The 26983-nt window shown below is 42.0% G+C and overlaps 1 protein-coding gene across 4 annotated transcripts in view; it reads left to right on the forward strand.

Annotated features, from left to right (window-relative positions):
- The window catches only part of KCNAB1 (potassium voltage-gated channel subfamily A regulatory beta subunit 1), a 300021-nt gene that overhangs the window by 227611 nt on the left and 45427 nt on the right, over positions 1-26983 (forward strand). For all 4 annotated transcript variants that reach the window (XM_050966049.1, XM_050966046.1, XM_050966047.1 and 1 more), the window contains 5 exons: positions 8204-8241; positions 15643-15722; positions 18921-18965; positions 21714-21758; positions 23533-23576. In XM_050966049.1, the coding sequence (XP_050822006.1) occupies positions 8204-8241; positions 15643-15722; positions 18921-18965; positions 21714-21758; positions 23533-23576 (252 nt within the window). The remainder of the gene's footprint in view (positions 1-8203; positions 8242-15642; positions 15723-18920; positions 18966-21713; positions 21759-23532; positions 23577-26983) is intronic.

Below are 26983 nucleotides of genomic sequence, written 5' to 3' on the forward strand. Positions count from 1 at the left end.
TTAACTTGATCTCACTAATTCATGTTAAAGTCTTGGGGAAGTTTTCCTCGGGTTGGCTTCTTTTTGAGTTGTCTTAGCTGTCTTTGGTAGCTTGTTTGTAGAGAGGTACAGGATGAGTTGTGGAGTGCTTGCTGTGTGAGCAGGGTACAGAGGGTGTGTGTGTGTTTATATATGTATGAGGGATGCTCACTTCAGAGTTTTATACATTTCTCCTTCCTAATTTCATGGAATTTTAGGAGAAATCACCTATTTTGGGCTTGTTTAGTATCAAAGTTGGTTGCTGTCATCCTCTTATTGGCTCCATGCCATGTTCTTAGGAGTCTCTTCATCTTATGAATATGTAGTTTGTTAACGCATATGTACATTCTTTCTTGCCAGTTCTATTTCCTTTGTATTCGGGAAGGAGAGTTTCAGAACATCTTTAAATTTAGAGTTCTGAATCTTTCTTTTTATTCAGTCCATTTCTGAGATTTCTTTAGTTTCGTTGGAGTTTCAATGAAATTTCACTTTCAAAAAATCCAAACACTCCTGTTCTTTTTATAAAGGTTTTTTGAGTTCTCAAAACAATGTTTTAAAATTGAATAATTCTTGGAGAGTCTTTAGCTTAAACAGTTATTAAAGAAGTTGTTGATTTTTGCTACAATTTTTTGGAGAGATGATTCTTGTCTTCCTGAGCTGGGCAAAGGAGTTGTTTGAGCATTGTGAGTAACTGATTAACTAATTCCCCATTAATATAAATATTCTACACTTAAAAGACTTCTTATATTAGTAATTAGTTCACTAAGATCATTAGCCTCCATCCATATTGGTACATAAAGCGTTTTACCATTTACATGGCAATGATATTAGCAAATTATATTAGATGGTTTGCATTTAGTTTAAATACTTGCAAATATGCCATTCCAAATGGTTTGCCATCTCAACATTTAAGAAATAAACACAGATTTTCTACAGATCATTTCCCAGCTCCACATTCTCTATAAAGTTTTTAAAACACAGAGGTTTTTCTTGCAAAAGGGTGGGGGCTGGGGGAGACCCACTTTACTTCTAGATTTTGTGGTTTGATGAGGATTTTGGGTGTTACTTCTCTTTGAAATACTTTTGGCCATATTGTGTTTACTCACCACAGTCTTTACAGTTAAGACTCCTATCAAATGTTAAGGTTCCCAAACTGTGTGGCACTTCCTCCTGGGGGGCATGATGAGGTTATTAGGGGAGCAAGAGGACCTGATGGGCTGTGCTGAAGGGCCAGGGTCAGCAGGGGGATATGGCTATGGCTGGCAGGGGAAGTGGATGGGCTCTGTGTGGGCAGTCTCAGCTTCCAGGTATAGGTTCCCTGCCTGTCTCACTCCCCTACTGCCACAGCTGCCAAGCGGCAGATACTCTAGTCTGCTGCAGAGGCCGGCAGGGGCTCTGTGAGCAGCTGGCTGAAGGCTCCACCCGCAGTACTGACCTGCTGGAGAGAGCCCCCTCCTAACTGCGTCCCCAGGGCACACAGCCCCAGCCACTTCCCCTGCTAGACAGCACCTGGGTGGGGGAAGTGGATGGGGCTCTGCTAAAGGACAAGGGTCAGGAAGGGGCTGTGTCTTGGGATGCCACCTTCTGCTTTCCTCTTCACCCCAGCCCTTCAGCATGGCCATGTTCCCCTGCAAAGGGGAGCGACGGAGGCCGGGTCCTGGCAGCCTGACTGCTGCAGGGAGTGGAAGGCTTCCTTAAGTGCCGCCTGATGAGCATCGCCCACATACTCAATGGGTACCAGGCAGCCCTCCCTTCTGCCCCATGTGGGTATTGGGTGCCTCTCATGAGTACTGGGCACCCCCTCCTCTCTCTGCCACCTGTATGTATCAGGCATTTCTCCTGTCCTAGACCCCTGTGGGTACCAGGCAGCCCTCCTGCCACCAACTCCTGTGGGTATCGGGCATCCCTGTCCCCACCCCTTCTGGGTACAAGGCACCCCTCCCTCTTCCAGCCCTATACATACCAGGCACCCCTCCTGCTTCCCAGGGGTACTGAGGACCTGCTCCTTCCCAGGCCCATGGAAGAATGGGGCATATCCTACTTCCCCCATGGGTACCAGGCAACGTTCCTGCTTCCTTGTGAGTACTGGGCACCCTGTCCTGCCCCCCATGGGTACTGGACACAGCTCCTACCCTCCCATGATTACTAGGCACTACCCCTGTGGTACTGGGCACGCTCTCCTGCCCCAAGCACCCACGGGTTCCATATGCCCTGTCCCTGGGAGGGGGGCATGCATGGGACATGAACCTCCAAAGGAGACTCCACAAAAACAGTTTGGGAACCTCTGTCCTAAGTCTCAATGAAGGTACAAGCAAGCTTAGTGATCTGACACTAAAAAAATTATAAAAATTGTATTAATTTCATAATACTAATTCACAGAATCACAGCGATGTACTGAATGCTGTACCAACTCCAGTGCACATAGGCAGGACTGACCTTCCTGCTAACCCATGGCAGATCAACAACATAGTAACAAATGAGACAAGAATACCAATTCACTCATTCCCGCTATGTGCATGTGGATTTTCTTGCTATCCAGTGTTGGCAGGTTTGGTCTCAACCTTGGCAGTGTCCATTAAAACACTTTAATCTCAAAAAACGCTCTTGAAAGCAGACATGTTCAGTAATTTAATAATTAGGCATTTGTATATTAAATTCAGTGGCAAGTTTCATTTTTATGTAGTCCTTTATTTGGGCATTAATAGCTAGTGTATTGCTAAAAATAAATAAAAGTGTGTGTGTTATACTGTACTACGTGTTGCTGATAGATTTGTAAAAATACCTGACTATCCTGTAAAGAATGCAGGAGGGGTCAAAAGAAGCTCTTCACAGAGACCAGCTGTAACTTTAGTTTTGAACACTGTCTACAGTGGGCTGAAGACCAATTTAAGAAACGTAATTTAAACAGGGCAACCCAGAGGGAGGGGCAAGAGGGGCAATTTGCCCTCACAAGAGTTTTTCAGGGTTCTTCACTTGCTCCGGGGGCCCCAGAAAACTCTCACGGGGCACGGGCCCCCGGAGCTTCTTCCGCTCCGGGTCATCATTGGCAATTCGGCAGCGGGGGGTCCTTCCTCTCCGGGACCTGCAGCCAAAGTGCCCTAAAGACCCACGGCGGGGGGTCCTTCCGGCACTTCGGCGGCGGGTCCCGGGGCGGGTCTTCAGTGGCACTTTGGCGGCGGGGGGTCCTTCCGCCCCTGGACCCGCCGCCGAAATGCCGGGTCTTCGGCAGCAATTTGGCAGCAGGGGCCCCCCACTGCCGAAGACCCCAGGTCCCCTGAATCCTCTGGGCAGCCCTGAATTTAAACACAGTTCTAACTAAATCACTTTCTAACGTGGGGCTTAGTTCTGAAAACACTTATGACTGGGCGCTGTTCTGCCGAAGTGAGTGGACTATAATCAGTAGTAAGCACTATCCCTTGTAGTGTTCACAGGAGCAGATTCGGGGTTTTGTGTGACACTGTGGATAAGGGTAAATGGTGTTAAATCACTTCTAATACCATGTTCTAGCCCCTGTCATTGTATAGGCTAGAACCTGTGTTTTTGTTGACAGTTCTAACACCATTTGGTGCCTGCCAAGCCATGTTAGAAAATGTTCCAGTTGCAACAGAGCTGAAACATGGTTCCTTTAGGGGCTGCTATGGACATTTTCTGTAGACTGTTGTACCATTGCATTTCTGCCAGTAGTAATAATGGGGAGTACAAAAGGGTAGAGAAGGCTACAGACAGCTGCTGGCATTTTAACCACTGTGTCATTTAACTAGGGATCAAGTTTCCACAATGTCACTTTCTCCAACCCATTAGGCTTATTCCATCCCAATTCCATCCCATAATTTTTCATACCATTTTTCTGTCTTTGCCATTTCTCTGACCAAAATATGGACCCGTCAGAGCTCAGTGCAATTCACATGACCACTGCTAATACAGGATGCACATGTAACTTTAGCGCCCTCGTGGCCAAGGTGGAGTCTGCTCTGCAGGCAGCTCTGGCCAAGAGAAGGCACGTGCAGGAATGCAGCAGGAGAAATCCCTTCCACCCCAGGGGCACCTGTTCCAAACCCCCCAAAGTGAACACACACACCCACAGCTTGCTCAAAGTGGCATAGTTCTTTCAAAATTATTAATATAAAATATTGACATTCTACAGAGAGACAATAAGCAGGCACCTATCCCGGCATACAGATAATTTCAGATTAAATATTATGCTGTTAGTAGTCAAGGAGGTCTTCAAAAGTAGCACTACCATTTAAAGATGGGAAAACTAGTGCACAGAATGATTCAGGCCAACTTATTGAGGAAAAGATTGCAGCATTTCTTCCACTGGCTAATTTTCTTAAAAACAGTAGCTGCTTGAAGTATCAGAGGGGTAGCCATGTTAGTCTGGATCTGTAAAAGCAGCAAAGAGTCCTGTGGCACTTTATAGACTAACAGACGTTTTGGAGCATGAACTTTCGTGGGTGAAAGCTCATGCTCCAAAACGTCTGTTAGTCTATAAGGTGCCACAGGACTCTTTGTAACTGCTTGAAGTCGCTCAAAGGGTTGGAATGTTAAAAGTATTTAAGAGTTTTTAAAATGTTTCTAGACCCTACTGAAGAATCACTTCTTCCATGATGCCCACAAGAAGTGAGTTAAAAATAAAGAATACTTTTTATTTATGTATTTAAATTGTGGTGGTATCTACAGGCCCCATTGTACAAGGTGCTATAGCACATCAAGCACAAAGACCATTCATGCCACAGAGGCCAACGCTTTTTTTGAAAACAGCTTTATGGTGAACCAAAAGATATGCAATTACCTACATCAAATGGGTGATCTTATTAGTGTAACCCTTGTCCTCTTGTTCTTCCACCCGTCCCAATTGTTTGTTATGGAGTTTGTCAGGTCACTACTAAGTTGTAAACACTTCTATAAGTTTCAAATGTGATTTTTGTGTTGAATATTTGCACCTGATACAGATTCTTCACTTGGTAAAATAGCAAGATAGAAAGGCAAATGCCCTGACTATGTTTACCAAATCTCTTTTTCAGGAGTGCTAGCATTCCCCTCCATGCAATTTAGGTCAGCTTTCCATACATTGTCTGAATGAAATGAACCCTATATAATTTTCTAGCATTAAGGCCTGATCCTGTAATGCTTATTCACATGAGTAATCTGATTGCCGTCAATGGGAAAGTTTGTATGGCCAGGTTCTATATAGTTGTTTCAAACTGAAAACGTATAATATATGCTGTGCTTTGTATAAGTAGGTTCTCTATAACATTTTAAAGTCTAACTATAGTATAATTAATTCTTCACTGTGGCAAATTCCTTATTAAATGTATAGGTGCCCATCATAAGTAAGTGTGTCATCACACTTTATGCACACTACATGTACAAGTGTAACCATGAAGTTCATAGTAAAAGATTATTGTAGCTAGATGGTCCTCATTCATGTATTAAAACAATAACAAATAATTGTATATGTGGTAAACATGTAAATCCTGTATAGCTGCAAAAATAGTAACTGTGCAGTACATCAAACTGACATGGTAACTAAGTAACAAAGAGCAAAAAACAGTATGATATGATTCCCTTTTTTCACACGTCAACACTCTGCTTTCCATGTCATGTTGTGTAGGCTCAGATATTTAGGACAGAAGCAAAGGCTGTCAAAGCATATACTTATTACTTAATTGTAGTATGCAGTGTGTGACTTTGATACAATTTAGAGGCATGGTAATTTTACTTACAGATGGTAAAAAATCGTACTTCATGAAGCAATCTTCTAAATGATGATACCACAAACTCTGTGGTTTAATAAATAGCCAGTTAAATCTAAACATTCACAGTTCCCACTGAAACACATACTCTTTAGAGAGACAGTGCTTGTTAAGAAAAAATGACTCAAAGAATTTTTTTGAGGGGGATTTAGGGGAAGCTCGGTCAAAATGTTTTATTTTGACAAAATCAAAATGATATATTATCTTATAGATCAAGGGTGGGCAAACTTTTTGGTCCAAGGGCCACACATGGGTATGGAAATTGTATGGCGGGCCATGAATGCTCATGGGGTTGGGGTGTAGGAAGGGGAGGGGGCTCTGGGCTGGGGCAGGGTGCAGGGAGAGTGAGGGCTCTGGGGAGGGGCTGAGGATAAGAGGTCTGGGGTGTAGGAAGGTTCTCCAGGCTGGGACTGAGAGGTTCGGAGGGCAGGAGGAGGATCAGTGCTGGGGAAGAGGATTGGGGTGTGGGTGGGAGTGAGGGCCTCAGCTGGGAGTTCAGGCTTTGGGGTGGGGCTGTGGATAAGGGGTTTTGTGGGGTAGGAAGGTTCTCCAGGCTGGGACTGACAGGTTCGGAGGGCAGGAGGAGGATCAGGGCTGGGGAAGAGGATTGGGGTGTGGGTGGGAGTGAGGGCCTCAGCTGGGAGTGCAGGCTTTGGGGTGGGGCTGTGGATAAGGGGTTTTGGGGGGTAGGAAGGTTCTCCAGGCTGAGACTGAGAGGTTCGGAGGGCAGGAGGATGATCAGGGCTGGGGAAGAGGATTGGGGTGTGGGTGGGAGTGAGGGCCTCAGCTGGGAGTGCAGGCTTTGGGGTGGGGCTGTGGATAAGGGGTTTTGGGGGGTAGAAGGGTGCTCCAGGCTGGGACTGAGGGGTTCGGAGGGCAGGAGGAGGATCAGGGCTGGGGCAGGGGGTTGGGGTATGGGAGAGGGTCAGGGGTATGGGATGCAGGCTCCAGGAGGTGCTTACCTCAAGCAGCTCCCAGAAGCAGCAGCGTGTCCCCACTCTGGCTCCTACATGGATGCATGGCCAGGCAGCTCTGCGTGCTGCCCCATCTGCAGGCGCCACCTGGCTGCCCCTAATGTGTAGAGCCCCCTGGCTCGTTCCAGGAGCTGTGACACACATGCGCGCATGTGGAGCAGCCCCCAACCCCACATCCTGGCTGGATCGTGGGAGCAGGGCAAGCCAGAGACCCCGCTCCCTAGCAGGAGCTCGAGGACTGGATTAAATCAGATGTGGCCCACGGACTGTAGTTTCCCCACCCCAGTTATAGATGTTTATATTATAATACAAAATTAAATAAAATTTGAAACAAAAAGTCATTTCAAAACAAAAAGTTTTGTTCTGAAAATGTCAGAATTAGACGTTTCTGCATTGCCAGAACCCTTTTTTGTTTTGTTTTTTTTCAAAAAGAAATTCCGGTGAAATCTGAGCCGATTTCAGGAAGCATTTTAATTTTGCTGGAACTGTATATTGCATCAAAGTTCTCTGACCAGCTCTATTTATTAGTCTTGACTCTTCCCTCATTGCCTTCAGCCCCCACTGCTCCAATCCCCCCAGCTCACTTGGAAGTTTGGCTGTGTGTGTGTGTGTTACTCCTCTAAATTTTAGTGTCATTTATAAATTCAGTCACAGTTGAGTTTACAGTTTTCCCCAAAGAAACACGTGGCAAAGAGAGATAGAAAGCAGCCAAAAGGGGTTCAGAGAAGTGCATGGGGAGTTTTTATTTAGCTCGTCAAAAATGTATGTAGTAATCCTGTAATATTCCTAAACTGTTCTGCAACTAGCAGCAAACATCTCTACTGGAAAATTGTTCCAAGCATAAGAAACAGCAGAGATGGAAGCAGAAAAATGAGACTGGAAGACAGATACAAAGCAGCTGATTAGGCAGGAAGCTTGAATGGAGCAAGCAGAGTGCTGGGGCAGATGCTCAGCTGATGTAAATTGTCATTGCTCCATTGACAGGCAGTGAAAGCCAGATTCAGAAACTTGAACTTGAGGGGTGGTTTAAGAAGAAGCAGGGCCTGTCGGACATTTATGGAGAGGGAACTATCTCGATTGCTAGGACATAGGGAGATGAAACCTATCCATCCTTGACAAAAGTTTTCAACTGAGCTCAGCATGGGCATTGTTTTAGCTTCAGGCCTTTTTCAAACTGATTTAGCCATCAGCAGGGTGCTCTTCTTAAGTCATTTCATCCTCCATATCAGACAGAAGAACACCCTACCCTTCTGTGACACACCTCTTTAAGAAATGAAAGCACAGACTTTCTGTGATTCACTGGCCTATTAAATTTAAACAAGCACATCTCATTACAGAGGTTGGCTATTAAAAAAATCATCAATAGATTATCTGAGGAAAAGTATCATAATTATACTATGTACTGTAAATTTAAACAAAATCCTTAACAGTAACAAATGATTTTATTCTTTCTAGGGACATGGGTCACATTTGGAGGTCAAATTTCAGATGACGTAAGTAATGTTTGGTTAAAGTAAAACTCATAAAATTGAATAAATGTTTTACATAAGTCAGAGATAGCAGAATAAGCGGAGTCTATTTCTGTAACAGGAAATGACAGAGAATTATCATACACGGGAACAGAAAGTTTGCACTTCTGCTATGTTTCACAAAGTCTTAGTGATTATGACATTTCCAAAGGTTAAATTTAATTTAAAAAAACTTTTCCATTAAAAAAATATTCCAAGCAGGTATCAAAAGAAGGATCAGCATTTACCACTGACAGTTGTAATGAGAATCTGATTGTTCCCACGGTAGAAGTATGAACCTTTTTTTTTTTTTTGGCATAACATAAGTAATCCAGTATAGTCATAAATATAGGCACAGTGTCAGCTTATAATGAGGTGCTGGATGATTTTTTACATAAAAAGTATAGATGAAACAACTAAAAATGTCTTTGGGCTTTGCACTGGAAACACTGATTCTTAGCCGTAACGGATGGTTCTTAATCTCTGCTAATAACCCTTTGAAGGTGCTGCATAACTCCCGTATTTTACTAAGCTTTGGGAACTTCATGGACATTAGTCATCCATAACAAAAATTTGCAGCAGCCTCACTTGAAACACCAGGAGAGAGAAAGTGGAAATAACCTTTGCGAAAGGAGAGAGGTATTGTGTGTTAAGATGTAGAGGATTTTTTTAAAAGAGAGAGAAACCATTTTATCTTGCAAATGGTGTGTAAGGGAATGATGAAAATATACAGTAGCATAACAAAGGAGATTCTTCTTTATATTGCAGCATTGTAAACACAGAGGGTAAAAACCTGGCCCCATTAAAATCAATGGCAAAAATCCTATTGATTTCAGTGGGCCAGGATTTCAACTTGAGTAGCTATTTGTAGGATCAGGCCTTTAGTTATCACTGATATTGATCATCTGAAAATGCCTCATGACTTCTGGTGTTTTTCTTTTCATACTCAGCCTATCAGCTAAAACTAGAGTTGGGCCCAAACCAAAATCCAAGATCCGAACCTCTGCTCCTCCTCTCCCAAACTTTAGGAAAGTTCGGATCTGAACTCTGCAACTCAGGTCCATCTCTAGTTAAAGAGCAAATCTAAGTAAAACAATTTGAATAATTGGTGCTTTCAGTTTTATAGAATTCCTGCCTTGGAATTCTGTGATTCAGTCAGTCTAATCTTCGACATTAAGTCAGGGGACAAGGGGCTGAACTCATCCCTCATTGAAGTGCATTGACTTCAGTACGATTACCCCAGGATATATCTGGCCTAATAAGTCTTGTACTCCCACTTATCTAAACATGGTCATTTAAAAACAATATAGAAAAATACTGTTTCAAAATACTGATGCAGCATTGGTCCAGGTCTGTCCCAGGTTGGTACAACCCAAAGTTGTTATCTGATAGCTTCTCAGTGGCCACTGTGAAGTGGGTTGGTGGCCTTGGTACTTTTTTTAAATGGCACGTGTCCATGTCAGTCACCAGTACATTTGAAACTAGTTTGCATTCTACCAAGGACCATAGTTCGTATTCACCCACGAAAGCTCATGGTCCAAAACGTCGGTTAGTCTATAAGGTGCCACAGGATTCTTTGCTGCTTTTACAGATCCATTCTAACACGGCTACCCCTCTGATACTTACCAAGGACTGAATGAGCCATGGACTGAACTCCTCTGCAGGGCCGACTCCAGGCACCAGCTTATCAAGCAGGTGCTTGGGGTGGCAACTTGGGAGTGGGGTGGCACTTTCAGGGATTCGGCGGCAATTTGGCAGAGGGTCCCTCACTCCTGCTTGGAGCGAAGGACCTCCCGCTGAATTGCCGCAGATAGCAATCGTGGCTTTTCTTTTTCTTTTTTTTTTTTCTTTGCTGCTTGGGGCAGCCAAACCCCTGGACCCGGCCCTGCTCTTCTGTCATCGCTAAAGCCACTCCTTCTGAGTAGGAGTTGTCATATTGGAAGGACCATATGGGGAAGCTCACATTGCTGTGATCTGGCTGGTGGATCAATAGAAGACTTCAGTCTCCAAGGCTGTCAACCCATCATATTTCATAAGTGATAAATTTGCTAAAAATCAACATAAATGGAAAACCTCTCTTCAATAAATGTTAAGAATCAGATAGAGTTGAATGGAAAACGATGGGTTTTTAGTATCCTATGAAATTTATTGGAGAATTATATCTCTGCTATAGAATTTTATAGGAAGATTAAAAAACTTAAGAACTATTTCCTTTCTGTATTACATTCCATAGAGTTACAGATTAATATCTGTAGGACCCTATTACATTTCTATTGGTTTCATCTCTATTAAAAGGACTTTTCCTTCAGGAGAGAAATTTCCCTGAACATAGGTAAAAGGGATGTTGATATAAATCTATATTCTGGCTCTTCTTGCACTAATGCACAGACATCACGTGCATATTACTCTGGCTTGTTTTCCTGTGGCTTGTAGCAGCTGCATGGGACTAGGTCAGGTCATTATGTCTAACACAAATGGGCCATGTCCTTATTTCCTAAGCAAGCTGCTGTAATGTTCCTCCCTCCAAAGCATCATCTCAGAAGGTTTGTGGGACAGCCAGAACTAAAGTGGACTGGGGTTCTGTTGTGATTACTGGGCCAACAGATTTACCTAAATTCAACTGTGAACAGTGTGGGAAACTTCACAAGATGTCACAATAGCCTATGACTTTTTGCCTGGTTGAGAATTAACCATGCAAAATAGGTGAAGTTTTTTCAATAAATGGATGCTATGAACAGATGCCAGAAAACCAAGCAGAAAAATTGAATTAGCCCAAAGAAAAATGGCCTATTGACCATAGTCCAGGACTATGGTGAGATCATACTTGGTAAACGAGAAAATGTGGGAATGAAGTCACCTATGCCAACTTTGGCTTTATGGAAATGAATTTAATTTTACTCCTTTGGGGGGGGGTCTTAAAAAGAGACACTGGGAAAAAAAGAAGAATCTTCCCCTCAGCGCATCCCCCAAGCTGCCAGCGTTGCAACTCATCTCAGCTCCTTCAGTCTCAAGTCATGAGGACCAGACCAGGTCAAGGGACTTTCTTCCTGGGAGGAAAGCAGCTGGCCATGGTCTTGTTTAAGGAACTTTGTTTTCAACTGTAAGTGCTGAAAGTCAGCACACTATCCTGGAACCAACCTGGCTAAGACAACACACTGCATATCACATTATCATGACATCCACTACTCAGCCTGGCACTGGGGATATCTAATTGCCTGCACCGCAGAGGCACAAAAGATCTGTATTGTTTTCCCTTCCCTTTTTGAGTTGCTTTTGCCACTGCCTTCCCTCCCCCTTTCTTCCTATTCTATCTCTCACTCTCTTGGCTTTTCATCGAATCCTGACATCAGCTATGCTGCATTCATCCAGGCCTCTCTTGTCTAAGCAGAAAGGAGCCAAACAGATGACGTCCTTGACCAGAACGTGAACCAGAGTCCAGAGAGCAGGTGTCATGCTCAACTTGCCAGCCAAAGCATCCACTCCAGTGGTCCAATATTCCAAAAACATCAACCGCTATATTTCCCCCATCTTTTCTATCCTGTCTCTCCTCCACCTTGTGTTTATATTAAAAACAGGATAAATTAATCCACTTCACACATCAGGACTGTGTAAAATTAACTTTCTTTTTCATCAAAGGTTGTTCATAAAAATAAGAGACTCTGATATTTTAACTCCAAAAGGAGAGAGACTTTGATAGGGTCTAACTAAATTTGTTTTGCATAATCACTAAACCACAGTTTTAATATAAATGCTTATTTTAATTCCGTGCTCCTTTTTTGTACATTTAATCAATAAACTTTCATCTTGAATGAATGCTTTTGGGAGTTTGTCAAGTAACCAAGTAAAACCAAGGCCTTTGTAGAAAATAACCATGACCCTATTGCTGTTAAATGTTACAGTGAAAGAGTTTATAAACACCATTGACTCTGTAGGCCTTTGAAATCAATATCAGTTCTCCACCTGCCCCCAGAGTTTCAGGTGTGCATTTATGTGCAAGCCTAGCCAAACCTTGGGGTCTGTTTGGTGTGTGTGAAAGAGTGCAATGCAGTGCTGCATACAATTCCCACTATCATTTCCTATCAAGCAATAGCAATGACCCCAAGAGGACCAGTATTTCCTCTCTGTAAAGTGTGTGCTTTATGATTTCCCTCAATCTAGGGAGCAGAATCCAAAGGGAACTCCTAAACCTGGTCTCGAGCATGCTGACTTGTGCATGAGCTTATCTTTACAGGCAGGAAAAGTTGCCATTGATTTCAATAGGATTATTCAGGTGTGTGAAGTTATTTGTGCAGGGTTGGGACTGTGATTGCAGCTCGCTACCCATCAAGTTTTCATCTGAATCTCCATATTTTTAAAATATTGTTAGTAGTGTGTTTGGTGTCAGCTTGAAACTAACATTGTGACAGGTTTGAGTCTGTTTTGAATAAATTAAGAAAAATACCTAATCTTGAAATGTCCTGCTGTCCCAACACTTCTACTCTGCTCCATTTGTGATTCTAATTTTTCAGTGCTTAGGAATTCATCCTGAGTCTCTGAAGTTTTTTCTTCTGGGAGCACATTTTCTGATTCTTGATTAAAAAACAAATTAAGTTATAGTGTAGATATTCTGTACAGTATGTATCATTTAAATATTTTATATATTGTATCCTCAGTTCAGGACACACTGAAATGGTAGATACGTCTTACTTCCTCTCATATTCTGATGCACGGGTGTACGGGAATATATGGCCAATATTTCTAGAAGGTGAGTAGTGATTTTGGGGGGCCCAACCTGAGACTCCATACAGTATGAGAGGAGCTCAGCACTTTCTGAAAATCAGGCCTTTTTAAGGTGTCACAAGCTGGGCACCAAAAATCAAGGCACTCAAAATCACTAGTCACTTTTAAAAGTCTTGTCCATGTGTTTGTTGGGGATCCTATCATAACCACACTGACTTCTGGGGAGTACACTCCGTCTGTGACATGAAATTAAGTTTCTAGGAGATGGGCGCCTCTAGGAGCTGAAGAAATTTGATTCCTCCTGACATTGGGCAGCTCTGTTAGCTGGACCACTGAGCCAGCCCACTTTACCTTTCACAATTCATTTTGGTCAAAAACCAATTGACCATATAACCAACCGGGGCTGGCTGTGGCTGTGTGAACTACTTGCATTAAGAAAATTGTTTTCCTTTAGAAAACTGGGAGGGTCTGAACTGCTGGTTCCTCTCCATCCCTCTTTTTTTGTTGGCCAGGGCTCTGTGCTTGGTTGCAGCTGCTCTCCATTGAAGTTCTTGGTGCTTTCAGAGGAGTACAGCAGTGATTTGGAAATGCAGTGCTGTATTTTAATAGTCTGTTAAAATTACCATCAAAATAAAACAGTGCACAATCAATTCACCGCTGCAGTGCTGCCATTCACTTCAACTGGAAAGCAGCCGAAACCAAGCAATTACCTTAAAATCAGTCCACAGTTTTGTCTTCCAATCTCCTGCACAAATTGCAGAAGAATACTACAGACGTGCAAAAGTCAGACGTGCTCCTAAGTCTCCCTTATTAAACAATTGTAGGTCCAGGTGACGTTGCAAGCAGCTATAGTACGTCTCACACACCATATTCTGTCTCCTTTGGTAACTGCAAAATGTACATCAAAGTCCAGTGTCAGCTGCAAAAACAGAACGGTGTATTTTGCAGAAAGAAAACTGTTACTTCAGACGTGTTGTACAAACATGTCCGCCATACAAACAGCATGGACCATAGCTGCTGTTATTGCTTTGTGCACTAGTGGGAAGAACAGGGCTATACAATTCCTCTTTACTAGAAGCAGCGAGGAGTCACATGACCTTCGGAACAGCCTTTAGAATGGCTACACTTGTCAGTCAGTCCTAATGACTGAGGGGAGGGAAAGGAAAGAACTAAGCAGGGCTTGTGGAATTGTTGTTTTTATTAGATAGATTTGCTGCAGTCTAGCTGTTGTTGAAAACACACACAATCACCATGCTTAAGCAACATCATTATGTTAGAAACCAACAATGGCAGTTACATTCGATGCTAAGTCTTCCTCATCTAGATACTATATTGAAGCATATCCAGGGGTAATTCTCTGCTCAGTATATATTGGTAACTATAATAAATGCCCATGGGAAATTCTCCTCTCATGTGTAATTCCTACCCCTCCTCCACACATACTGGGGTTCTAGATGGAGTGTGACCCAGGTGCTTATGGGGTAGCTGCTGTGAAAGAGACCCTCTGCAGTAGAGAACATAACCCTGCAGCAGTGCAGCAGCCTGTAGGGAAGAATTCTTTTCCCCCACATCCCTGCAGAGAATCTGAGCACACATGCTGAGTATTCGGGGTGAATGCTGACTGCCACTCCCTCAGTAACACTGGTGAAAATCCAGGGAAATGGCACTGCCTTCTGTAGAATTATGTTGGATTTAAACCTGTGAAACTGAGAACAGAATTTAGCCCTATGCTTTTTGCCTGTAACAACTTACGTTGGCTTAATAGCAGTGTCCAGGCACAATGGGACAATTTAAGGACACAGCCTTAAATCAGCCTCAATTCCCTTGAGTTTTGTTACGTGCTGCACTGCATTCCCCACTCCCAAGACACAGATGAGGCCCTAACATACCATAGTCACCATTAGGAACACTTTCCACTTAGTTCTGCATGCAAGTCAAGGTGCTAAGACTGTTCCATAGAGCCCTGTTTGGTTATTGTCCCAGCTACCTGAGACTGCCTCTCCACTCATGTGCTTCTGTCACTTTTGAAATCAGCTGAGATGCTCCTTCTGGCCCTAGATTTGAATATCTGTGGGATGGAATCAGGGCACTGCAGATGGCAGGCCTTTGGCTCTGGAACTTGCTTCCCCTACTACGTGTCCCAGCCTGCTATATGGCCTTCTTCTGTCTGAATGCAGTATGGGGAACTCTGGGGTTGCATCCTGTTTTCTACGTGAGTCAGTAAATTCTATTACATTTGTACATGCACTGAGTGACTCTGATTAGAGCACTATATAGCTAAAAATAAATAAATATACTTGGGGATGTATCTGACCTTCGAATAATAGGGTTTTAATTAACTCTGGTTCAGATAACCACGTTTTGACCATAATGACACAGGGAAAAGCTCCAAAACTCAATAAAGTAATCAAATATTGCCACAACTTTGCATATCCTGGAACAGATACATTCACTGCTCCACTCCTGGATGTGACATAGGGCCAAGATGCACCAGCTACCCTAATTGGCAATGTTGGGTATTGGGAGTTACAGTGAAGCTGTTGTGTCAGATTGGCTTCCAAGGTCCACAGCCCTGCTCCTTGGGCCAGATGGTGAGTAGCACGTCAGGCATGCTGGGGATTGTTTCTGCAGCCACTTGACTAATCGTATGTCTCTGGCTTCCCTAAGGTTGCTGAACAGCTAATGACAATCGCTTATGAGAGTGGAGTAAATCTGTTTGATACAGCGGAGGTGTACGCAGCTGGAAAGTAAGTGTATGTATGGCTGAAGGTGTTGGAGTGTTTTACCAAGCCAAGTTTCACTTTAACTCCCTATTTATTCACTGCCAACCTAACTCAGCCTTTAAACAAATGCAACTACAGAAGTGTATCAGGTTCTATTTTCAGTTACTCTGGTGTAAATCTGCAGTAACCCTATTGACTTTATATGGAGTTACTGCAAATTGGCACTAGTGTCATTTAAGGTATATTTTGACTCAGATGTAAATGTATATTGGGACGCACTGGAGTAGTGCATAGAAGGATGATCTGCCTTGGATTTTGGGTGTTCTCAGTCTAGTTATGTGTTCAAACTCTAAATTAAACATCCTTGCGAACAAGAGCAAATCACCCAACATAGGGCCTTGCTTGTAGAGGTCTGATGTCCTACCACTTTGCCAGTGTGAAAGATTAGCTTTAGATACAGGTAAACCCTGATGTTACATATTTCCTTTTTATGAAATTGAGTTTGATCCCAAGTGCCTTTCTGCCCCCAGCTTCTTAGGAGGTTATTGAACTTCACCCTAGTTTTATCTCGTTAGAGGTTTTGAGTGTCCCCCAAGAACTTAGTAAAATTAGGGTTTAGCTTATGCCCAGGGTAACAAAGTGCCACAAACTCTGTGAAAATCGGGGCTTTTCTTTCATAGTGCTTCATGTGAATGTTTTTTACTCTCCAGTTTGCAGAGTTCACTGGGTGCTTTTAAGGTTCAGCCATACCATACAATACAATGAGCATAGCTCAGGTTTGCAGACTTTGACAAGTCTTTCAGCAAACCTTGCCCACGCTCCTGATTTGGCGATTGGATGTGAAAATTTGGCTCTCCCCTCCAGGTGAAACACTCATGCTGCTGGGGTGATTTCTGCTCTACTCCACACCCTGTCCTTGTGCTATAATGATGCCTTAATAAACACCATTTTTCTAGAAACAAATACTGCTTATGGGGAACCTCATATTTCCTATGAGAGAGACTGGGACATCTGTGTTCTTTCTTCCTCTTCCACCTCTCAGGCAGACTCCTATCCTCTTGCCAGGAATGTAGGGTACTTGGCTGCATTTTTCCCTGTTTCAACTTGAGCAGGGAACAGAGAGGGCTCCATATGCAGGCGCACCTCCTAAAGTGTGCATTAATCACTTCTGCAAGGCCTGCAGCCCTGGCCATCTTTAAGCTGGGGGAAGAGACGTGGGACCTTTTGTCCAGTGTCAGTTATATGTTGTTACGTCAATGCTATTGTGTTGGCAAAGAAGAAAGTGGTCCCCTGCCAAGAACTTTTAAATCAAGTCCTGATTTTTTAGTGGAAGATAGTGGGCCAGACCCTCAGCTGGGTAAATTGTCCTAACTCCATTAATTTCTGTGCCAGTTTACACCAGCTGAGATTCCGGCTCAGTATCCACACTGAGAAAATAAATAAAGAGAGCCTATTTTGGAGTCCCATTCTTGAAGGAGAGAACTGGATTAGGCTAACAAGTCTAAATGCATTGCTTTTATCTCACATATAACCTACTCTGTGCATTTACTACTGATGTCTGGAGAAAAACATCCAGAATAAATGAAAAGTCAGCACACCTCTTAATGATGATTAACAGCACACGATGCTGACAGCATTGAAATCCTTATCCAAAATTTCAGGAAATGGCTTTTATGGAAGGAGGACTAAGGCTCTTAATGCCATGGCTTAATTAAAAGAAGAAGAAAAAGATTCATAATATTATTCATTTGGGCTAGACTGTGACATCACATCCTGCCCTGGGTAAGGGGCAGTGTGCAGCTCAGCTGCCCTAGCTGCAGACCAGGGGATGGATTGTGACTCTGAAAGTCACAGTTCATTACCTGGTCAACCCATTGGCTCTGGGCAGGGAAGTAAACTGCTGTTGCTCTGCAGATTTCGTCCCTCTCCATGCCAGATTAGCTCCCAGGCCATCATTAGAGGAGGTGGAGCCAAGTCTCTGCCCATGTCTCGCCCTCTGACTGCAGAGGCTGTTCTCTTCCCTGACATCCCTCATAGTCTGAGTAAGCGAGTGTTTTATGTTCCCTTACTCCCCTGCATCAGCGCAGTTAAACTGGTGTGACTTTCTTCTATAGACAAGTGCTAAGAGACCGGAAGCAGATACTTTAGCGAGAGGGCATTTCCCTGCATTCTCCACTACAAATAAATCCTCAGTCTGTTCTCTTCTCTCATGGGCTCCCTGATTCTTACAGAAAAACCAGCACTTAAAAGTGCTTTCACCCGCCTGGTTTGTGCTCAGTACATGCTCCCCTTCATTTCACTCTCTATTCAGCTGTTTCTTGCATGGACAAAATGACCTTGAGCTGACTGCATACACACTCAAAATGTCGTGGGCCTGATCCTGGCCCCCATGAAGGCGGCTTTGCACCACTCAACCTTAAAACTGACTAACTTTAAAAAGAACGTAGCCCTACTTGCAGGGTTGTGTTTTGGATGAATATGCCCTGATGCACAGTGGGGCTGAAGGAAGAAAACCCTAACATCAACACATGCTTCAAAGTGATACCGGCAACGTAGTCTGTGCTGGCAATTCTCCCATTTATGGATAACAGACCAACTTCCCTCCTCCACATCACCCTGTGTAGACCCATTATAGATGACACTTGAGCAGTACTCACTCGGGCTAATGCAGTTTCTCTGCTGCATTGGGTCACCCGCCAACAGAATGTCATTTCTGCTGCATTTGGGCCACATGGGCCCATGCAAGACAATTAAGGATTTGGCTTATAGTTTTCTGCAATATATTTGGTAGACAATCTATAGCTAAATTGAAACTGCAATGTGTTTCTGTCCAATCACTGCCTGACTCTGTGCTGACATTTGGAGAGGGGAGAAATGCCACCATTAAAAACAAATCCGTTGACTCACAGTTGACTTTACAAGTGTGACATTTACATTGATTCTGTTTAGCACAAACACTGAATTGTTAAATTACACTCTCTGCCTCATAAAGACAGTGCAAAAAGGGCACATTCATGTCAGCAAGGGCATGGGGCAATAAGCCATTTTCCAATGTGTCAAGTGGAAAAAAATAAAGGTTGAATGTGAGCAGATTTTTTTATGTTATGCCAGTGCATATGGCAGAGAGTTCCGATGAATAATGGGTTTCATGATTTACTTTATGTTCAGTGCATTCTTGTCTTTAAAGTATTTTATACTCAAGTGCATTTTTTTCCTCCCCAGGGCTGAGGTGATTCTGGGAAGCATAATCAAAAAGAAGGGCTGGAGGTACTGTATAGATTTTAGAGCCTGCCTGACAATTACTGCAATTGAAGTCAATAGCAAAACTTCCTTTTACTTCAGTGGTAGAAGATCAAGACCACAGAACGTATCTGAATTCTTTTGTTTTAAAAAATAGTAGCTTTTTTAACATGTGCTGGATCCGGCAGCTGGTTGGAAAAGGTGGTGTAAAAGTCATAGGCAGAGCTGGTAGCACTTTCTATTACTAAGATCGCTCAACGCTTCTCATTATGAACCCGTTTTCAGTTGTTGTTTATAATTTTGCCAAACTTTGTTTGAGCTGAACATTTCCATACCAGGTGTCTGCCTTGGTCTGAAATTTTTTTGGAAAGATTCAGCCATTTTTTGAGAATGAGGTTGGGAAAAGATATGTTCTTTTACTGTTAGGAAAAGTTAGAAAATACCAGAATTCAGATTTTCTGTGCAACCATAGTTCAGTTCCCTTGGGTGTCAAATTATGATACAGTCTTTAATTACATCATCACTACACTATTTTTTCCATAGGACCCTTGCCTCCTTCAGTGCACAGTATGGACCTGGGGATCAATCAGATTGCAGTGAAGGAGACTCTAGTCTGTAGATCCCCAGCCTCATTTGTCCTAGAAGCTGGAATGTGTAGTGAATGAGGCAGGGGATTGCAGGAAGAGAAAGGATGGTTTCATGGTTAAGGCAGTTGAATGCTGCTCTGGAAAACTGTGTTTTGTCCCTGCCTCTTTGACAGAGTTTCTATGTGATGCTGGGCAAGTCACTTAAACCAAACTGTTCATAGGTGATCTCTAATTGTGTGTTCCTCATTTTCTGGGTGCCTGGCTTGAGACTGCTTGACTTTGCAATCTTAGCAATGTTTTTTTTTTCCCCCATGTAATGTTATATATAAAGAGTTAGAAAGTATGATGGGGTTTCTTTTTGGATACCTTATATGAGATTAGACTTAATTTAAATGATTCATTCCTGTGTGTACACTAGCTTATGTTTGTGTAGTTTAAGTGGCATTTACATAATCTTTAAAGATCTCCCCAATCTGTCCTGTTCATCCCTCCACTAAGGAATTATCCCAATGGCATCCCATTTTTCAACACATCAGCTATAAGTATCCTTTAGTGAGATGATTATTCAATAGAGACTCTGTGCTGCAGAACGAAGTGCAAAGTACAGATGAAAAATGCTGTAGCTGCTCAATATCATGAATATCTCTTCAGGATCTATGCAGCATTTTAAGAGTGAATAAAAATTATTTTAAATTTAGAGTATCTTAACAAAAATGGGGAAAATTTCTAAAAGGATGCCTAAGCCCACACACCGCTACATGTTTTTGCCCCTTTGAATATATTCAACATAGGCACCCCGGGGCAGATTTTTAAAGGTATTTGGATGCCTAACTCCCAAGGGAGTTACAAATCTGTCCCCTAGGGATAAGGTCAGAACCTGTTCTTTTTTAAGTCCGTGGCAGAAATCTCATTGACTTTATCAGGAGCAAACCCCTGTTCTTGAAAACTTGCCCCCAAAATGTTCAGGCTTGTAAATGTAGTGGGACTGTTTTGTTCAACTCTACATTCTGTGTGTGCATATTTGATGGAATTCACTGTCAGCAAGTGTTTCTAATACTTGCTGTGTTATTTTCTTAAGTTTCTTCATTTTAAACTATGAAACATATTTTGTGTAATCTTCCTTGCTGTGGTCCTGCAGCTGATTGAAGTCAGAACAAAATACTAGGCCCTGTTCAATGTTCATTTAAATCATTGGCAGCCTTTCTATTGACTAATAGCCATTGGGTCAGGCCCTTGGAGAGGGGTTGACAAAGGTTCTGTAGTATACAGCAAAGTATTTTCCAGCCAATAGATGTTTGTTTCAGTAATACACTGGAATCTAGAGACAAACCTAGCAAATGGATCATTCTTTTGGTTTTAATATCTCAAGGTCAATATAACAATATTCATACTGCTTCTCATTGAAATAGTTTCATAACAGCAATTTACATCTGATGCCTTTGGTGACTTTTTCTACACTTTTCCCTTGACACAGCAGCATTATTGAGATTGCCAGAATAGTTTGATGTTTATCATTAATCAGTGTGGGTTCTAAGTGCTTAGCAGCAGCTACAGCAAAGCATGTGATTTCATAAATCCCTGAGCTGTGAACTCTAGAATTGAGCCTTTAAAACAATGACTAATATGTTTTGTTTTTCTGGAAGAGTTAAATGCTGAACTGAGCAGCTCTGATTTTCCTTTCATTACCATCACTTTCACACTAGTTAACTCCATTGATTTTAATGGAGTTGCAGCTGATTTACACAGTTGTGAGAGGAGAATTGGCCCCTAAATCTGCAGGAAAATACTAACTTTGCTTATACCTCAGAGTGCAGAAGCTACCTTCCTTATTTATTTTAGGGTCCACATTTTGTCTGCAAGGTAACATGGTTGTACTGCATCATTGATCAGACAATGAAAGTTTGATGATCTACACTTGGACTGGTATAAGAAAGTGTATAGTTATTAACTAGAAGCAATCAGAACATAGAGCCATAGTTATGCATTGTCCTGCAGGTCAAAGTTAAGAACCTTGAATTGAGGGTCTCCTTTGAAGACAAACCTTATGACTGCTTTAGCTGTGAATAAAAAGAAATTGCCACTTTAGGAGAGGTACAACATCTAAAGAGGGTGGGTTTTTGCTTTGATTTCTACTCCATATGCCTGTTAAAAACAAAATTGCAACATGCTTTTTCTTTTTTATGTATAGGAGATCCAGTCTGGTCATAACAACAAAACTCTACTGGGGTGGAAAGTAAGTTTTATAATTGTATGGTTATAGATAATACAGTTTGATTCCACATGGCTTTATCCCTTTAAGGCAACCAAGTTACATACAGGTTAGTGAAATCTTGGGGCTAATTTGTGTTCATTTGAAGAAGACTTTTAAAGAAGTCAGTGCTCAACAAAGATATCGACCTGGCATTAGATCCTAGCAAATGGCACCAAAAGGAATAACCCAGCTGCACTCTTTTGATGCAAGATAATTCATTTAGATTGTTCAAGTGCAGTCTCTTAAACTCCCGTTTCCATAACATGGGTGAAATCAGAAGGCACGCAACCAGCATAATACTCCACAGGAGAAAAGCCGCCCAATCCTGCCAACACGATAGCATTTTATTTAACACAGTGTTAAAAATATCTGCCTGACCTCTGGGTTTGAGTTAAGATCACTCCCTGCAGTGAGCTCAGATAAAAAAGACCATCTTGTTTGAGATAAAAATGGGCCATTTCTTTCTTAGTGTTGAGCTAAATGAAAGAGAGTTTGCCCTGAGTTGTGGGCTTGAAGCACAAATTTTACTGGCTGAATTTACTTCTGGTGTGTTGCCAGTGTTTGAACTATTGGTTAAATTATTTAAAGAGATTTAACGGGTTTTGCTTTTCAAACTCTGTACAATCTTTCTGTCTGTCTGCCTTCCTTCCAATCTGATCTGCACAGTGTAGTTTGAAACACACTGAAATTAAAGGCTATCAGAATGTCTCAGAAAAAATGTAAAATTTACTCCTTATCATAATTTATAAAAACTGCAACCTGTGGAACTGGGAGTTTTTCTTTGGACATGTTGTATAAAAGAATAAAATGATTTTGTCATTTCACTGAGGTTATTTACCATAAATTCTGAAGCTGGAGAGGTAGGATATAGGTTTTGGCTTTTCCAGCAGACTCTGAATATAAATAAGAGAATGCTATGCATTTGAGTACTGTAGATTTATAGTAATAGTCTTATTTTCTTTATTGTGCCATTGCTTGCTTCAGACTCAAAATGTGGTTGATATGTTGCAAACACGTACAAAATTAAACAGTCTGCAAGGAAGATTATAAAATGTTATATTGCCTCTAAATCTAGTTTAGATTTGAAATATGGGCCACACAAAATGGATGTAATTTCTTGTAGTTTTTCCTTAGAAGTGGGATATCTACAGTACATACAATACACGATGAGACTATGTCATCGTTTAATAATGCTGGGCCTGATCCTGCAGTCCTTACTCAAGTAAAATTCCTATTGACTCGTCAAGTGGAGTTTTGTCTGAATAAGGCATCTCTGAAAGCCCATATTAATTACTTTGTTGTAGTTCATAAAACTGACAGTATGTCTACACTTGAGGGAAAAGCATAGGAGACCAGTTAGGACAGGGGATTATATCAAATCCTAGTCCATCACATTTAATTGAAGCTTGTATTGGGTTTTGCTTCATCTTCCAATGAAACGTAATCACTACATTCTCCTACTTCTAAAAGAATGATAAATTGCATGTCAGGTTGTACATTACTATAGAAAGGATGAATGTTACTGGGTATTATTAGTATGAATGTTGTTGCTTCTGGATGCTATTGTCTCTGGAATTTGGTGGTTTCTTCTCCAGTGAAGGGTAGCTCTGTTATTTGAGTTCTAATTTTTTCATTTCTCAAACATCTAAAGCTTGTTCTGACTGGAATATAAAATTAGCAAATCTAAGAACATCAGTTCTTTAGGAGTGTTATAATAATAATAACACCCACACTAATAGTAATTTTACCTTTGCAGAGCTGAAACAGAAAGGGGACTTTCAAGAAAACACATCATTGAAGGTATGTGCTGTAAATGTGCCTTATCCATTCCAAGAATCCATCTGGCTTAAGAAGCATCTTGAATAAGGAAAAAAAACAATGCATGGATGAAGGAAGAAGGGGACACGCATCAGGGCCCTAGCTGTGCCCTGGGTGATCACTACTTCCCACCATCCAACACAGAGGTTGAGTAATGCCTGTATAAGAGAAATTAAAACTACTAATTATTCCTCAAAAAGGGTTTTTAATGACCCCTGGCTATAAAGGCAACACAGACAGCATAAGAAAAGAAAGATTAAAGACCAGCCCTGAATAAGGATTAATATAAATGCCAAATTATACTGAAGACAAGCACAAGTACATGTAAAATTATTCATTGGATACTTACTACTAGTCTTAACACTATAGTATCGATACAATTGAGATCAATTCAGCTTGAGCAACCAGACTTCTTTACTCCATAATCTTACCCTGCATTCATCCAAAAATACATTACCCTTCAGTCGGCAGTTTTCCACACTGGCCAGGTACAGACAGTCGAGAAGTACATGTCCCTTCGGTTCAGGGGGTGTGGGTCAGGTTTCCCTTATGACCGAAACACACAGCTTTAGTCCTGTGCCTTCATACTTTTTATCTTATCTGTTGGCCGTGTTTTAAAACAGACCATCCAATCAGGGTGGGCCAAATTTTTAGTGTGGTTAGCATGGTTGCTTTGATTGTATAAGTTATGCGTGGGTGTTTAACTTATCTCCATGTAGCCAATTGCCTCAAATGTGGTCAATGTGGATTTTATAAGTTATGCACGGGTGAATAGATTATCTCAATACATATGAGTCAGTCTAAAGTGTTATCTGGTTGCAGCGCATCCTGACCACAAGTTTCAGTTTAATTGTGCAAGGCTTGGTTTCTGAAGCTTCTGGAAGTTTGAGGCCTAACATTGACAATACTTCTGTTCATTTTAATCTTGACAATACTTTTGTTCATATTAATCACAACAAAGATGAGATTCACTCCACTTGCATGAAGCCCAGGTATTCGGACACAGTGCAGATGGAGTGTGAGGATGAAGAGAGGTGAAATTCATGTCACAACCTGGGCCAGTGTGCAGAGCTGCTTCTCCAAACTGTGGGATGGAAAAACAGCCATAGTTCCTCCATGGTTGTTTTGGGCATTGAGACATAAATGTGGATCCACAGCCCTTCCCCTGTGCTGGCCTGCCCGAAATTGATCTTCCAAGCCTGTTCCATTTCTTGTTGTGGAGATCAGTTTGTGGCAAGCTGTTCAGGCACCCCACTGCAGCTGCTCAGACAGCCAACCTCTTGTGCAGTCCCAGTTCGGAGGCCTAAGTGGAGCAGAGGGCCTCATGCTGGATCTCTGCACAAGGGGTGAAGAAATGCAATGCATACCAGAAACTTCAAATACTTTATACTTACAACATCTGCTTTTTAACCATTGACTTGTTAAACAAATCTATTCAGCAATCTGTGACATATATTATTGTATACAGTTTTTTCAGGGATATTGCTCACCTGAACCCCTCATTAATTACACCACCTATCTCCCAGTATTGCTTGCCTTGGGCAGATTGCTGGAGGTTTAAAACATTGTTCTTGAGAATATGCCTAATCCTATTCTTTATAAAATGAATAGGAGTTCAATGGGGTCAGCCCCAATATTTGCACTTGTGAAGTCCGACTGAGTTTTAAATTATCCTTTTGTCGCTTCTTGTTGGCTGTTTACTGGTTGGGGATTTTGATCATGCTAGATAAATCTCCTTTCACTTGATCTGTTCAATAAAATGGCAAAAATGACCTGATATGGCAAAAATGTCTGGGAAGAATCTGTGTTGTACAGACCTCTTTACTGAAAGAAAAGAAGCATAAAGGAGAGAGGGAGAACTTGAGAGGGGAGGACCTCAGCACACAAACCGAAACAAAGAATTCTTCTTGGTTTTATGTATTTGAAAAAGTTTAAAATCTGTGGGCAAGACCCCAGTTGGTGAATATTACTCCATTGAAGTCTCCGGAGCCCTGATGATTTACACCAGCTGAGGATCTGATCCATAATGTCTTTTGAAATTTTTCTTTTATTCTCCATTGTTCTTATCATTTGTTCCATTTCTCATATGTGTATTCTTCCCATTTCTCCTCTGTCTGTACTACTTCACCTCCTGCTGAATGCCTCTGTTCTCTTTTGCTCTTCTCCCGCTCAGTCTAAATACGGGGGCAGCTCCTCCCTCCCGTCCAGCCTGTATAAGAGGGTTTCATACCACTAGCAGCACACCACCAAGCTGAGCTATGATTAATCAGAAGGGGCAGGGAGTCCCTGGCATACACCCTAGGAAACCCCCAGCAAACCCAGTCCAGCCAGTTGCCACCCCCATCACCTTTTGAGTCTCTCTGGATGGTGGGTGACCTAAGGGGTGGGGCTGACAGCTGATCTGAATGTATTTAATGTTGTTTTTGTATGTGATGTGCCTATAGAACACAGATGAAAATCCAGAATCAATTCCATCACATTAAGTGTGAGCAGTCTCAGCTGCAAACTTCCTATAGGGAGAATGCAGCTTCTTGGAAAGGTTTATGATTTCATCCAAAATTATCATCTTAAAAGCATTCTTGAAGCAATATTGGAAGCCCTTTGATTTAAAACTCTGAGTACAGATCATAAAAGGAAAATGAATAAGTTAGTAAAAAGAGAAAATTGAGGAATGGAGCGATTGAGTTAATACCAGTAGTTCAGTAGGATGCAAGTCTTGGAGAGGAGGCAGTGATAGCATTGCTCTGAGTCACCTGAAAGAAGAATGTTGGAGGGGCATGCAGAAAAGGAGCTGAAACATTAAATAGACCAAATGGGTTTGGTCTGTTTATGGGACTGAAGTGCGAGAGTAGACGAGATGGCCCATAGAAGCCAAACATTTAAAACCAGCCTCTAACTTTTAATGCCCAAAATTATGTGGCCAGGGTTTTGGCTTGCATGCCTCATCCTTGAATACGTGCACATGTCTGGACAGTGCCTTGCACAAGGGGCAACCCAGTTGGCTTCTCTGTGCTCCTGCAATATAAATATATAATAATAATAATAATACCTATCTGTATGTACAAAATTGAGTTTGGATAAATAGTTGGGCAATACACAATTATGGGTGCTGAGGCTGGTCAAAGTTTCTGCAGATTTGGCTCTCGAGATCTTCATATAGTGTACCAAAATCTTAAGGATCAGATTGTGCCAGACAAGCTCAGCCTCATGTTCAGCTCCATGAGCCTTCTTGCCACTCCAGGGAGAGTATGTGGGAGGACAGTGCTTCAAGAAGTGCATTTTTATTATAGAGTTTGATATGGAAATTAAGCAAGGACAATACAGAAGAGCTTGGCTGCTTAACAGTACATGCCAAAAACTGCTGATTATATTTTAGCACCCAGCAAATG

Source organism: Gopherus flavomarginatus, chromosome 8, assembly GCF_025201925.1.
Source record: "Gopherus flavomarginatus isolate rGopFla2 chromosome 8, rGopFla2.mat.asm, whole genome shotgun sequence".
NCBI lineage: Eukaryota > Metazoa > Chordata > Testudines > Testudinidae > Gopherus > Gopherus flavomarginatus.